General features: G+C 31.4%; 2 protein-coding genes across 3 annotated transcripts in view; both read right to left on the bottom strand.

Moving 5' to 3' along the window:
* Positions 1-16127, bottom strand: part of LOC129750083 (serine-rich adhesin for platelets-like) — a 586616-nt gene that overhangs the window by 480535 nt on the left and 89954 nt on the right. The window lies entirely within an intron of this gene.
* Positions 4848-11497, bottom strand: LOC129750084 (uncharacterized). Its single transcript, XM_055745296.1, has 2 exons — positions 11345-11497; positions 4848-6432 (listed from the first exon to the last, which is right to left on the bottom strand). The coding sequence occupies exons 1-2, from the start codon at positions 11383-11385 to the stop codon at positions 5079-5081; spliced, it is 1395 nt and encodes a 464-aa protein (XP_055601271.1). The 5' UTR covers positions 11386-11497; the 3' UTR covers positions 4848-5078.

Raw genomic sequence — 16127 nt, forward strand, 5'->3', positions numbered from 1 at the left:
TTTTGTGTCATTTTTGTGTCATTTTTGTGTCATTTTTGTGTCATTTTTGAGTAATTTTTGTGTCATTTTTGTGTCATGTTTGTGTTATTTTTGTATCATTTTGGTGTAATTTTTGTGTAATTTTAGTGTCATTTTGGTATCATTTTCTGTAATTTTTGTGTAATTTTTGTGTAATTTTTGTGTAATTTTTGTGTAATTTTTATGTTATTTTTAATGTTATTTTTGTGTAATTTTTGTGTAATTTTTGTCATTTTTGTGTCATTTTTGTGTATTTTTGTGTAATTTTTTGTAATTTTTGTGTAATTTTTCTGTAATTTTTTTTATATTTTTGTGTCATGTTTGGGTCAATTTTGTGCCAATTTTGTGTCATGTTTGTGTTATTTTTGTGTCATTTTTGTGTCATTTTTGTGACATTTTTGTTTCATTTTTGTGTCATTTTTGTGTCATTTTTGTGTCATTTTTGTGTCATTTTTGTGTCATTTTTGTGTCATTTTTGTGTCATTTTTGTGTCATTTTTGTGTCATTTTTGTGTCATTTTTGTGTCATCTTTTTGTTACTTTTGTTTCATTTCTGTGTCATTTTAGTGTTATTTTTGTATCATTTTTGTTTAATTTTTGTGTCATTTTGGTGTAATTTTTGTGTAATTTTTGTGTAATTTTTGTGTTATTTTTGTGTTATTTTTGTGTAATTTTTGTGTAATTTTTGTGTAATTTTTGTCATTTTTGTGTAATTTTTTGTAATTTTTGTGTAATTTTTGTGTAATTTTTGTGTCATTTTTGTGTCATTTTTGTGTCATTTTTGCGTCATTTTTGTGTCATTTTTGTGTCATGTTTGTGTTGTTTTTGTGTAATTTTTGTGTAATTTTTGTGTCATTTTTGTGTCATTTTTGTCTCATTTTTGTGTCATTTTTGTGTCATTTTTGTGTCATTTTTGTGTCATTTTTGTGTCATTTTTGTGTCATTTTTGTGTCATTTTTTGTCATTTTTGTGTCATTTTTATGTTATTTTCATGTCATTTTCATGTCATTTTCGTGTCATTTTTGTGTCATTTTTGTGTCACTTTTGAATAATTTTTGAGTAATTTTTGAGTAATTTTTGTGCCATTTTTGTGTCATTTTTGTCTCCTTTTTAGTGTCATTGTCATGTCATTTTCGTGTAATTTTAATGTCAGTTTTGTGTCAGTTTTGTGTCAGTTTTGTGTCATTTTTGTGTAATTTTTTAATAATTTTTGTGTAATTTTTGAGTAATTTTTGTGCCATTTTTGTGTCATTTTTGTGTCATTTTTGTGCCATTCTTGTGTCATTTTCGTGTCATTTTTGTGTCATTTTTGTGTCATTTTTGTGTCATTTTTGTGTCATTTTTGTGTCATTTTTGTGTCATTTTAGTATCATTTTTTGTCATTTTGTGTCATTTTGTGCCATTTTTGTGTCATTTGTGTATGTCATTTTTGAGTCAATTTTGAGTTATTTTTGTGTCATATTTGTGTCATTTTTGTGTCATTTTTGTGTCATATTTGTGTCATTTTTGTGTCATTTTTGTGTCATTTTTGTCATTTTTGTCATTTTTGTCATTTTTGTCATTTTTGTCATTTTTGTCATTTTTGTCATTTTTGTCATTTTTGTCATTTTTGTCATTTTTGTCATTTTTGTCATTTTTGTCATTTTTGTCATTTTTGTCATTTTTGTCATTTTTGTCATTTTTGTCATTTTTGTCATTTTTGTCATTTTTGTCATTTTTGTCATTTTTGTCATTTTTGTCATTTTTGTCATTTTTGTCATTTTTGTCATTTTTGTCATTTTTGTCATTTTTGTCATTTTTGTCATTTTTGTCATTTTTGTCATTTTTGTCATTTTTGTCATTTTTGTCATTTTTGTCATTTTTGTCATTTTTGTCATTTTTGTCATTTTTGTCATTTTTGTCATTTTTGTCATTTTTGTCATTTTTGTCATTTTTGTCATTTTTGTCATTTTTGTCATTTTTGTCATTTTTGTCATTTTTGTCATTTTTGTCATTTTTGTCATTTTTGTCATTTTTGTCATTTTTGTCATTTTTGTCATTTTTGTCATTTTTGTCATTTTGTCATTTTTGTCATTTTTGTCATTTTTGTCATTTTTGTCATTTTTGTCATTTTTGTCATTTTTGTCATTTTTGTCATTTTTGTCATTTTTGTCATTTTTGTCATTTTTGTCATTTTTGTCATTTTTGTCATTTTTGTCATTTTTGTCATTTTTGTCATTTTTGTCATTTTTGTCATTTTTGTCATTTTTGTCATTTTTGTCATTTTTGTCATTTTTGTCATTTTTGTCATTTTTGTCATTTTTGTCATTTTTGTCATTTTTGTCATTTTTGTCATTTTTGTCATTTTTGTCATTTTTGTCATTTTTGTCATTTTTGTCATTTTTGTCATTTTTGTCATTTTTGTCATTTTTGTCATTTTTGTCATTTTTGTCATTTTTGTCATTTTTGTCATTTTTGTCATTTTTGTCATTTTTGTCATTTTTGTCATTTTTGTCATTTTTGTCATTTTTGTCATTTTTGTCATTTTTGTCATTTTTGTCATTTTTGTCATTTTTGTCATTTTTGTCATTTTTGTCATTTTTGTCATTTTTGTCATTTTTGTCATTTTTGTCATTTTTGTCATTTTTGTCATTTTTGTCATTTTTGTCATTTTTGTCATTTTTGTCATTTTTGTCATTTTTGTCATTTTTGTCATTTTTGTCATTTTTGTCATTTTTGTCATTTTTGTCATTTTTGTCATTTTTGTCATTTTTGTCATTTTTGTCATTTTTGTCATTTTTGTCATTTTTGTCATTTTTGTCATTTTTGTCATTTTTGTCATTTTTGTCATTTTTGTCATTTTTGTCATTTTTGTCATTTTTGTCATTTTTGTCATTTTTGTCATTTTTGTCATTTTTGTCATTTTTGTCATTTTTGTCATTTTTGTCATTTTTGTCATTTTTGTCATTTTTGTCATTTTTGTCATTTTTGTCATTTTTGTCATTTTTGTCATTTTTGTCATTTTTGTCATTTTTGTCATTTTTGTCATTTTTGTCATTTTTGTCATTTTTGTCATTTTTGTCATTTTTGTCATTTTTGTCATTTTTGTCATTTTTGTCATTTTTGTCATTTTTGTCATTTTTGTCATTTTTGTCATTTTTGTCATTTTTGTCATTTTTGTCATTTTTGTCATTTTTGTCATTTTTGTCATTTTTGTGTTATTTTTGTCATTTTTGTCACTTTCGTCATTTTTGTGTCTTTTTTGAGTCATTTTTGTGTCGTTTTTGTGTCATTTTTGTGTCATTTTTGTGTCATTTTTGTGTCATTTTTGTGTCATTTTTGTAATTTTTGCTATTTTTGTCATTTTTTTTAATTTTTTTTTTTATTTTTTTAAATGAAGATTTCAATCGTTCGAAAAAAATATGGTAAAATTATTTACCAAACCTACCGTACGACTTGTTTTATAGTCCGTTTTCACATTTTCTGATTTAATTTAACATGGAATGGACTAGCTAAGAATTGCAGATGGTATTTTAAACAAATATCAAACATCTTTCGGTACAACTATATCTCGCTTAGATCTCCCTCAGAGATAGCTGTTACCGCCATAATAAATAGCTCCGGCGACGAATAAATTCAACGGCCAATCATTAACAAAAGATTTCACTTCGGGCAGAAGCGCTCCGCAAAAGCAGGAATACCTAATTGAAATTATTGCGGTTTGTTTCTGCTGTTTTCTGCGAGTTGCAATTTTAATTAAGTTCGGCAACAAAACTCCATCAGATTGCAGATTTTGCTGGGTACCAATTGAATTCCACTCTCTTCTCAACAGTCCAAGTGCAGGAGCACTGCTACAATCTATGATAAAGAAAAACCCAACGTTTATAGAGAGGTACATGGTGTAGTTGCATCTTAATTTTCCCGATCTCTCGAAGCGGTACCTGAACAACTTTGAAGAGGAAGGTTGGTTGGATTAAAAAGAACTTTGTGGTAGTAAAATTAAACCGATGGACAAGTCACAACAACTGAGGAGGATTGGACGCGGTTTGGTGCAAATCTGTCGCATTAGACCATGTCAAACTTTTGCTAGCCATTTTGACAAATAATTCGTAAAATTTGGTCCATCCAAAACTGAAACAATCTACTGAGTCCGACAAGCTGCGGTGGTTTATCGTTTGCTGATGGATTGAGTTTAATTGTCTCCGGTTCTCAAAAGTTTGGTTGCGCTCTGGGATGGCCCTCGGCTACTCTCTCATTAGGCAAATTAATCCTCGTTTAAGTCTTTACCGGGTACTGTAATTTTGGAACGAGACACCCGAAAATTGGACTTGGTAATGTTTTAACAATAACAAACAAACAAACGAGACCTACAACTGCTGTGAAATGTTCACAAGTCGTTTGTGCTACAAGAATTGCGCGGGAGTAATTCCATTCGTTAAAATGCATTTAAGTTAATCTTTATTCATAACATTCATTTTTTTGTTGCCATTCGTTTTACCATCTTTATGGCATTCGCGACTTTATATCAACGTTACAGTTAGCGGACAGTTATTGAAAAACTTATCCGGTTACTATTGGGCTCTAACTCGCGAACATCGGATGAAGCTCTATGTACGGCCGAAATTAAGAACAGGGGGCCATGGTTAAGAGCATTTAGGTCAGTATTTAAGAGGTGTTCGTCTCGAATATTTCACAGTTCTAAAGTCAAAACTTAAGTTAAACTATTTTTCTTATTTTTTCATAAAAAAAATATTTATTTTCTATCACACTTAAAAGTACACTTAGATTACACTACTTCACTTCACTGAAACCTAGAACTGAACTGAACGTTTGATTTGATTCCATTCCCTTTTATTCTGTCTGAAATGAATCGTTATCTACTGGGATTGTTTTATGTTTAATTTCTCATTCTCTGGGAATGGAATGTTCGTATTGACTTTGGTTTGTGTCTGGGAACGGAATGTTCATGTTTATTATCGATTAATGTTTGGGTTATTGATTTTATTTATAATATCGAACTCGATGGATGGGCGCGTGGTAGCTTCTATGCGGTAACTCCTCCCCTCCTAAATGACTTTGTCCTCAAAGTCTGATTGGTCTGGAAGACGTTGGCGTATTGAAGTATGTTACGATTTCTTGGAACCTTTCATCGGAGACATCTGGGTATGGTGATTTTGGTAGATTTTCCTTCGGTGCCGTTGGTATTCTTTCGTCAGAGATATCTGCTGATTTTTGTAGATTTTCCTTAGGCGCTGTTGGTATTCTGTTGAGAAGCTTGATTTCTACTGATGTATTTTTATGTGTTCTTCTTCTGATTGCGTACAAACCAATTGTTCCTATAATTAAGCAAAGAGTTAAAATGCTCATTGATCCAAAAATGTGAATCTTCCATTTGAATGATTCATTTTGTAGATATACATGTTTTAGCATTGACCTATGTTTAATTGTCAAGTTAGCTAAAACTTCTGGTGGTGGAAGATCAACTATGTTGTTTTCGTTAGCGAGTATTCCTGTTGTTGGTCTGAATGACTTTTTTGTTGTTTCCATCATTGTGTTTAGATATTGGATGTTATCAATAAAGATTTCGCATTGATCGAAATTTATTAAGTATGATCCTTCTAATCGTTGTGTATTATTGCTGCAATTAGATTGAAGGGTTACATTCACATTATTCAAAAGTAATGTTGCTTCGTTGATTCTTTTTATAATTCCGTTGTCATAAACCTTTTCATAAGTGCAATTTGCATGTTGAAGGTTGATAATATTACTTATGCATTGACTAGTAGGTTTCAATGCTTCAGATTCGCATAGGTACAACTCATTTTCCTCTTTGCATTGGGTCAGAGTTTCGAAAACATGAGTTTTATTTTTGATGACGTAATTAGATTGGATGTGGATTCTTCTTTCATTGATAATCAAAGGATCTACAAATTCATAGTCGAAAATATCCGTTGAAAGTTGTGGAATTTGTAGTATGTAGATAAATTGGGTGTCATTTACAGCGATTTTTGCTACTGCTCTCGTTAATAAGTCTTCAAACGATGAGACAAATATTTGTTGTTGTTTGAGGAAAGTTCGGATTCTCCTGAAATCTTTAATCGAGAATATTTGGCTGCTTGGAATACCGTTTTTCGCTAATAGTATGGCATCTTCAAGGACTTCTAATTGGTGTTGAATGGCATCAATGTTGAGTATAATAGTTAGAAGATTAATTTCGATGGTATGTTGTTGTTTTGATTTGTAGTCCAGCTGTAGTAACTCATTTGTAATGTTGGTAAGATGAATGACTCTGGAGTTAAGTGCTTCATTAAATAGGAATTGCTGGTTGTTGTTGGTAATTAGTTTGTTCATGGTTCCATTGATGATTCTCAGGTCGTCTGCATCTGGAGTTCCTGCTATCCATTTGATGACTGTACCTACGCTGTCCCATCTTTTCCTGCGTTGTTCATGTGGAATAAGCTTGTTATATGTTTGGTATAATAAATTATTTTTATTGATCAGTAATCTATAAAGCTGATTATTGTAAGTATTGTTTTTCACGACATTGTCAAAATTTATTATAATTTCTTCGATATGTTTTATATCTAATGGTTGAACTATTTTAACATAACCAACTTTTATTTTTGCTTTTCCTAATGGTATCACTGCTAAAGGGTTTTTATTAAGGTCGTGAATCTGTACTATTGCATTTGCAAGATGAATTATTAATCTGTAAAATAAAAAGTATATAAAACAATAATTATTCATTTTGAAAAATTTTTCGTAAATTTGCCTTATGAATTTTTCTACCTTGATCATCGATTACATAAGTTTTATAGTTTTCTAACACTTTAATTTTTTTAAATCGTGGCTCTCTTTTTGAGATGGTATTATTTTTTTCAAATGCGTAACTACCAATGGGAAAATCTTTGTATAAAGGATCCATAATTTTTGCATTTTTATCTTGATAAATTTTTATAACTCTATCTAGGTTTTCTTGTCTTTTCTTAGCAAAGTCAGCTAAATTTAAATTCTCTGTATTAGTTCCTGTATATATATTTTTTGGTGTATCTTTTATAAAAGAATGTATTGAATTATTATATTTGTGAACAGCTATTTGAATTATTTCTATAATTGATAATTCTGTATGTTCATTTCTAAAACATCTTACAATTTCTCTAATAGTAGAATGGACTCTTTCTATTTGTCCATTTGTTTCTGAGTGGTTTACTGGGGTTTTGAAGATTTGAATTCCTATATTCCTAATTCTTTGTTCTATTACTTCTGAAGTAAACGTTCTTTCATTATCAATAACGATCATGGCTGGAATATCCCAGTCATATAGTAAATCCATGAGTGGTTGTTCAACATCAAGTATTGACCTTGATTTTATAGGTTTTATCTTGACAAATTTTGAAACTTTGTCAATTGATGATAAAAAAATATTATTTTGATTATATGCAAATATATCAATGTGAATAATTTCACCTGGATATTGCGGTATTGGTGTCTTAACTGGTAAATTTGGTTGAGGTTTCCTATCATATTTTTCAATTTTACATATTTCACAAGTGCTAACAAATTGTTTTGTTTTTTTATGCATTCTTGGGAAATAGCAAATTTTAATCAATTGTGCTATATTTTCTTTGACATTTCGATGTGCAAAGTTATGTATTTCTTTGATTTTTATAATCTGATCATTCTCGTTAGTCACATCTTCTACGATTTTTTGTGAAAATCTGACTTTAATTCTAGCTGGATCATAAGTATCTTTATAAATTTCTTGAATTATTCCCATTATTGGTTCTGTTGTAAGAATTCCATTCAGAACATTAGGAATTAAATATTCTTTAAGTTTACTTTCTAAAAACTGTTTCGAAAAATAAGGTTCATGAAAAGTATGCCTTTTATTTTTACCAAAAACCGTAGTGAAATTATAAAATGATGTATTATCGATTTTAAAAATAAGTTGATTTTTAAAGACATTAATAGGAGATTCTGTAGAAGGGATGTAAGATTGGTCATCATTATCTGATGAATGTAGAGTGGGTGTTAAAGAATTTATTTGATTCAAATCACCTAGTTTTATTCTTGATAAAGCATCTGCAACATTATTAGATGTTCCTTTTTTATAAAAAATTTCGTGATCATGTTCTTCTATGTAAGACTTCCATCGTTTTAATTTTGCATTTACGTTCTTTGGAGATATTGCATATGTTAATGGCATGTGATCTGTATATATGTGGATTTTTGCTCCATATATAAAATTTCTGAAATTATTTAAGGCCCAAACTATGGCTAACATCTCTTTCTCATTAGTCGCATAGTTTTCCTCACATTTAGATAAAGTTCTGGAAATAAAAGAAACAGGTTTGTCACCATCTTTAGTTTTTTGTGATAAAACTGCTCCAATCGCAACATTGGAAGCATCTGTTGTAATTACGAAAGGTTCATTGAAATTAGGAAATATTAAAACATCATTTGATGTCAAGATATTTTTCAAAGTTATAAAAGCATTAATTGCTTGTTGATCTAAAGTTATTAAACATTTTTTTGATTCATTTTTAGAAATACGTTTATGACCATTTTCACCTCTAAGTAAAATTGTCAAAGGTTTTGCTAATTTTGCATAGTCTTTTATAAATCTTCTATAATAACCTGAAAGTCCCAAAAACATTCTCAATTCCTTCAGATTTGTAGGTTGGGGATAATTTTTAATTGCTTCAATTTTTTTAGGGTTGGGCATTAAACCATTTTTTGAAACAATGAATCCTAAAAATTCGACTTCGGTTTTTAAGAATTCCGATTTGTCAGGTTGGATTCGAAAGTTAGCTTTTCGAAGAGTTTTAAATATTGTTCTTATATTTTCCATATGTTCTTTGAATGTTTTCCCAATAATAATTATGTCATCAATATAGACATAACAAATTTTTCCAATGTGTTCTCTTAACACATCGTCCATAACTCTTTGAAAAATGCTTGGTGCGTTTTTTAATCCAAATGGCATACGCACAAATTCATATTTGCCATTATTAATTGAAAAGGCTGTTTTCTCAACATCTTTTTCAGCCATTGGAATTTGGTGAAATCCCGATGCTAAATCAATAGTTGTAAAAAATTGGTTTTCTCCTAAATTAGCAAGAACAGTGGAAGTATCAGGGATCGGATATCGATCACTTATTGTTTTGGTGTTAAGTTTCCTGAAATCAATTACTAGTCTGTATTTTTTTTCATTCGATGCATCCATTTTTTTTGGTACAATCCAAATGGGTGAATTATAAGGTGATTTGGAAGGCCTTATAATTCCATCATTCAATAATTTATTTATTTGCTTGGTAACCTCTGTTTTAAGACTTTGGGGATAAGGATAAGATTTGGAATATATGGGATTGTCATCAATTGTTCGGATTTCTGCTTTTATTTCCGTTGTGAAAGAAAGTTTTTCATCTGGGGGCTGGAACAGGTCCTGAAAATCTTCTAAGACGTTATTGAGTTTCTGCTTCTGAAATGATGAAAGATGATTATCTCTTATGATAATTTTATTTACCTCTTGTAGTTTATGTTGCAATAAAGGAATTTCATGATTGTTATTTATAATTAATTTTGCATTTTTTGTGTCGATGATAGCACTAATTTCTCGTAGTGTATCATGACCAATTATAGCATCAAATGTTTTTAAATTTTTCAAATGGTAAAATTTTACATTTATATCTGAGAATGGTTTAAAAAATTTCGCTTGTGAAAAGGATTTAATTTCTATGTCTCCACCGACAGAAGAAACAAAAAATGGGGTTTCAACCTCATGAGATACTGTTACGTATTTCGGGTGAATGTAGTTTTTGTTCGATCCTGTGTCGACCAATATTTTTAATGGGTTCTCTAATTTACCATAATATAAGAAATATGGTAAAGAGGAATTTATTCTAAAAAATTTAGTTCGGCATTTTGAAATCTTTCAACGTTATATTTATTTTCCTGTTTCTCCCAATTTTGATTATATCTAGTGAAGGATTTGTCATCATAGTTATTATTAAATTGTTCAAGGTAATCATTTGTTTCATTTTTATATTTTGTTTTTATGTGAAATTGTTTAGGTCTGTTCACGTAATTGACCTGTTTTGACCTGATGGATGAATCTATATCCATAGGTTCAGGTTTTGGCATTCTTTGTTGTTGTGATTGTTGGTGATGTTGTTGTGGTCGATTTTGATGTTGAGCAAAAGGATTATTTTGCGGTTGATGCTGTCGAGGTGGAAAAGCCGGAAATTGGTATTGTCGATTTGGCTGTTTAAAATCATTATTATGTCCCATTCTAGACGAGTGTCCAAAATTTTGATTGAATCTTGGAGGAATTGGTGGAGAGCTATTTTGTTGATATCCAAAGTTTGGATTTTTTCTAGTCTGGTTTCTTTGTATCGGTAAATAATTTCGATTATTAAAACTTTGATTATCTGTTTTAGTTTTAATAAAAGTTTTCCTATATTCAATGTTTTGGTAAGTGATGCAGTACGCATAGGCATTTGCCAATGAGTCTGGATCATGATTCTTAAGGAATTTTCCTATTTCACCGTCTAAGCCTCTAATAAAAGCATCAATAGCTTTTTTGTTATACATCCCAATCATTGCTCTTGAAGCTTCGGGATGTTTGTATTCCTGGCTCATCTTAATTTGGTTTGCTATAAGAGATAGCAATTTATTAATTTCATCGTAAAATATTTCTAAATTTCTGCCTTTTTGTTGGCAGTTCATTAATTGGTAGTCTAATGTGGTGAGATCCCTTTTCTCGCCATAATATTCTAAAAGAGTTTTCTTTATAAGATGCCAGTTGATGTTGACATCTGAATTTACTAAGGCATTATTGGCCTCTCCTTTGATTTTTCTTCTAATAGTTGTACAAATAGCATAGAATTTATTTTTTTGATTTACAGTACTTGATGTACTTGGTTGATAAGCTTGGATAAGAGCGTCTACGTCTCTTATCCAAATATGTAATTCATCCGGATTCCCGTGGAAATTCGGAATGTCTTTAATGATATCGGGTAATTTTTCAATTGCTGATGAATCAGCTGGTGACCCGTCCTCATTGATATAAATTAAAACGGGGTCACTGTAATCAATTAATTTTATGTTATTATTGACTGTTCCTTCAAGAACAGCTAGTCTCGCTAGAATTTGGGCTACTTCTTCAGCCATATTACAATTGTTTTTTAAAGAAAGATTTTTAAATTTGATAATAAGGTTATCTATTTTGAAAATTGTTTAAGTAACTTTCTTTAAAATTGAAATAATTTTGTGATATTATTGTTTATTTATTTATTTATTTTTTTATTAATAGAAGAGAGGAAAAAACAAAATTTTTTTTTACTCACAGAAATATCCTTAATGTGTCGAAGCTTCTAACGGCTGACATCTCATGTAGGGGACCAACGTGCTTAGAAATCCTTCCCGGTGTGGCGACTTTTTTCCTTTTTGCGTTGCGCTACTAATGGAGCCTTCCTCCACACGGCTGCTTGTAGCGGTTAGGAGTTCTTTCTTGTTTATCACTTCACTCTTAACGTTGTGATTAAACTTATTTTTTAACACGCTGGTCCCTATTCGGGCGCCAGTTAAACTATTTTTCTTATTTTTTCATAAAAAAAATATTTATTTTCTATCACACTTAAAAGTACACTTAGATTACACTACTTCACTTCACTGAAACCTAGAACTGAACTGAACGTTTGATTTGATTCCATTCCCTTTTATTCTGTCTGAAATGAATCGTTATCTACTGGGATTGTTTTATGTTTAATTTCTCATTCTCTGGGAATGGAATGTTCGTATTGACTTTGGTTTGTGTCTGGGAACGGAATGTTCATGTTTATTATCGATTAATGTTTGGGTTATTGATTTTATTTATAATATCGAACTCGATGGATGGGCGCGTGGTAGCTTCTATGCGGTAACTCTTATTTTAACTGCACTCTAGACAAGTAGGCAAACATATTTATCCAAGAACATTTAAAGTTGCTCGTTTAAGGAAGGCAAAAATCTTGAAAAAAGTGGTCAATCATTTCTTAAGGGCCCTTTTTATTATTTGATGTTATCTGATCATCAAAATTCTCAGAGAAAACTTATGTTACCACAAATCAATTGATGAAAAATTGGAAAAAAAAACTATTGCTTTTTTTTCTAAAAATGTATATGAAATAAGTGATAACTGCACCATTTCGTAAATATTTCATAGAATCGATTGAGATTTACTAAACAATGGACTCAAGTTTATGCTCATCGACTTTAAAGTCACGCATTCTTAGGCACTATTAGTATGTCCAGAGTGATGTAAATATTAGAATGATAGAAAATTAGGAATTATCTAATATTTTTCATATCTTTTCGCAAAAAAAAGTTGCACCCAAACAATTGGCCAACCACTTAACCTGGTGCCCCACTTGTTTCAACCGGAGCGGCAATAATGATAATGCAAATAATGCAGTCCAGCCAGACCGATTCAGAATGAAAGGTCGGTCAGTCAGTTCTGTCGGTAGTAACAATAGTAGAGTCAGTCGGGGTCCCACCCAGAGAGCCAATTTTCCAATCCACTTGGTTTTTTCCACCAGCAGCAGCAGCTAGCCAGCACCCAGTTGCCCAGTTGCTCTTGTCCTGGGCCTACGGTGAGCCGAACGAATTTGTCGGTAAAGTCCGTTCCGTTCCATTAATTTTTCAAATCGATTCGGATTGAACCAAGCTATAGGAGGAAAAAAAACCCTTCGGAACAAACCAAACAAACGAAACTATTTACGTGTTGGGAGAAATAAGTACACATTGGAGCCAAGCGTTGGTTTGGTGGCTGTCTTGGGAAACAGATGCATGGAAATGCTTTTATTCGAATTGCCTGTTTTGGTTTCCCTCACTCTGTACTAACGGGTTGTTGTTAACTTTGATCAAAGGTCATGAAACTTTCCGAGTGATTAGAAAATCAAGTTTAAAATTTGTTATTTCGGAGCATGAAATGTTAACAGTTTGAAACCTTAGGGGAGAGGATTGGTCCCTATTTCTTATTTACATCACATTTTTTTTGAGAAATTCTATAATTTACTCAACCTTGTTTGTTGTACCTACAGTCGATTAGTTCAGCGATACAAGAGTACTAAGGTATCTGCTGGTAATAAAAGTTCTTCCCAGAGTGTTCACATTGAGCGCGGTGGCGAAACATTTCCAATATCTTACCTGTCGATGAAAATGTAAGTATGTTTCAAAAGCATTACTCACTCTGTGACATTTCTCGTTATTTAATCAAAACTTGTAAACTGAAAAACAGAAAATAAGCTCGCAAATCTGCTTGTCACTTGGAAATATATGCTATACAATCGTATATCACTGCATTGATTCGTAATAATGTGCATGCAATAGTATACCTATGCAACTTAATTCGCATGTCTGATTTTCGTAAAATGTATTTGCTGGCAATCTTAAAAGAATACAAATAAGCTCAATAAAATCGTTTATGATAATGAGACATTGATGATTGAAACCGTATTTAAGGAGGCTTCAAAATGTTGGTCTATTTTAAGATCATCGATGACGTGTTCTACGACTTAAAAGATTTTAGTTATAGAAATATACGATTTGCTTTTGGTTAAATGCTTTTGAAGCAAATCCCCTTGATTTTATATTTTCCAGTTAACGTCGAGCAACCATCATGTGCTGCAGATCGTATCATCAAGAGATCAAGTCCAGGTACTACAATAGCTTCATGAATGTTGAAAAATTCATAATAAATTGTACGGTATGACCTGGAATTGACAGCATAAAACGCATTTCTTTGAAATAACCTTTTTTTAATTCATCTAACGGAAAATGAGAGCCCTGCACTGCAGTCGCAGAAGTCGACCAAATAAGTTGTCAAATTTTCCAAATTGTTACGAAAAATGTCTTATATAAAGATATCCCCAATCGCATATTGAGCGAAAACCTACAAGATTACAACCTTAACCATTTATATGATGATGTAAATCGTAATTCAATACAATCCAAATCAAGAATATGTATGCTAATGTACCTATACGGCCTCCAAAATGATACGTATATACTGGTTTTGCTGCATTATATACGATATTTTTACACGTATATTTGCACGTATATTTGTGTTGCAAATTCGAAATACCCACCAAATTGTTGTCTGGGTAGCAACTCGGCAAATATGTACACTGAAAGGCAGCCAATTCGAACTAGATCCTTTACGTCCTCCCATTGTTCGCCTCACTGAACAATCGGTGAACGGAGACGGTCGTTTTTTGAAGGCAAGACTACGTGGCCCAAAAATCATGAAAGTGGTCCGTATGTATCTTGCATTCCTAAAGGACCAGACAGCAACTGTCTGTATTGAAGGAATGACGTCGAGGGCCTACCTACTGCTCCTGACCACCTGTAGCGCATCTTTAGAGAAGTACACTTGGAGTTCGGGGTGGGCGCAGCACGCTGTTGCTGATCTACAATCCTATCAGCGATTTTTGACCAGCGAGCGGACTCATCGACTACAACAACTTCGCGAAAGCACCAATAAGTTCCACACTCGCCCTTCATATTTTCGCAAAAAAGGACGCCATCTAAGGAAATAGAATTAGATACAAACACTTTTGAAGCAGATGCACATTCAAAAACTTCTTCCGAAAGACAGAGTGCGACTAAAATTTTGATTTATTGTCAAAATTTCAATCGCATGGAAAGCTCAGCTAAAATGAAGGATATTTATAAAATGTACTAAGCGCGTCCTTCTCAGTCTTTTTGGAATTTTTGGAAGTGCGTATAACGAGACAGACAGACAGACACGTATTCAGAGACGACAGATATTTTCAAATGTCTCAGAAGAAGTCAGGTGGCGGAGTTCTTATAGCCATTTCTAATAGCTTTAATTCTGAAATAATTCCAACCCAAAAATTCAATGAATTTGAGCAGGTTTGGGTGAAGGCACACATAGCAGGTGAAACACACGTGTTTGCCTCAATGCTCATGCTCATAAAAACACTTATGAAAACTTCCTCATCACTGCAGAAGAGGTAATATCTTATCTATCTGCTGAGGTCAAAACTCATATGTATGGGGATTTCAATCAACGCCACGCTGACTTCATCGAGGACTCTCAAAATGAAAGCATATTACTCCCCGTCGTTGGGGACAATGAAATTTTGAAGTTCATCTTTGACAAAATTTCTGATTTGGGATTGAATCAAATTAATCACATAAAAAACCAGCAAAATTGTTATTTGGACCTTTTACTAACAAACATTTATGGAGATTGAAGCGCAAAACCCTTTATGGAAAAACGAGGCTTTTCATACGGCGAATGAATAATCCATATTTATACATGAACATCAAAGACCCAACGACTGCGAATATCAAGAAGTCTTTGAATACCAATTTGCAAATTATGAAAACATTAAGAATAGATTAAACAGTGTTTATTGGCCAGAAATTTTTAGGAACGAAGGAAATGTCGAAACTACTGCTGACGTCTTTTACAAAATTTTATTTGGAATTATCTCACAAGAAACACCATTGAAGAAAAGAAGACGTCACCGAAACTCTAAGTATCCGGTCTGGTTCAACAAACAAATCATGAACTAAAAGAATCGGAAACAAAAAGCACATAAATTTTACAAAAAGCACAATACTTATGAAAATTTATCATCGTATTTGAACTTATGCGATCAACTAAACTTGGTCATTAGCAATGCACTTGAAGAATACAACGTGAAAACTGAACTTCACATAAAGACTTGTCCAAAGAAATTTTTCAACTACGTGAAAACAAAGTTGAAAACTGGGAATTTCCCGTCAAAAATGCAAATCGGAGCAAATTTAATGAAGAAGATCGCGATCGCGATTATTTTTCATTTTCCCATAATTCTCAAGGGACATTAGCATTAATCAAGTTCATGTGCAGGATATTCTGCAAGGACTGAAAAATCTGGACGCTTCGAAAGGTCCAGGACCAGACAGAATACCTCCTGTATTCATGAAAAGTTTGGATATGGAACTGACAGCTCCATTGTTTTGGCTTTTCGATATGTCATTGGAATCAGGAAATTATCCTAAAATTTGGAAAAGATCATTTTTAGTGCCTATATTCAAATTTGGTCGAAGCAATTATAAACGAAAAAATGTTTTCCC

This window comes from Uranotaenia lowii, chromosome 2, assembly GCF_029784155.1.
Source record: "Uranotaenia lowii strain MFRU-FL chromosome 2, ASM2978415v1, whole genome shotgun sequence".
NCBI classification, from domain to species: Eukaryota; Metazoa; Arthropoda; class Insecta; order Diptera; family Culicidae; genus Uranotaenia; species Uranotaenia lowii.

What these genes read in the sequence shown, in the direction of transcription:
- LOC129750084 (XM_055745296.1), bottom strand. Translation starts at nt 11,385, where the DNA reads ATGTCAGCCGTTAGAAGCTTCGACACATTAAGGATATTTCT. An exon ending in GACACATTAAGGATATTTCT is followed by an intron (nt 6,433 to 11,344) that starts GTGAGTAAAAAA and finishes TGAACAACGCAG; the next exon opens with GAAAAGATGGGACAGCGTAG.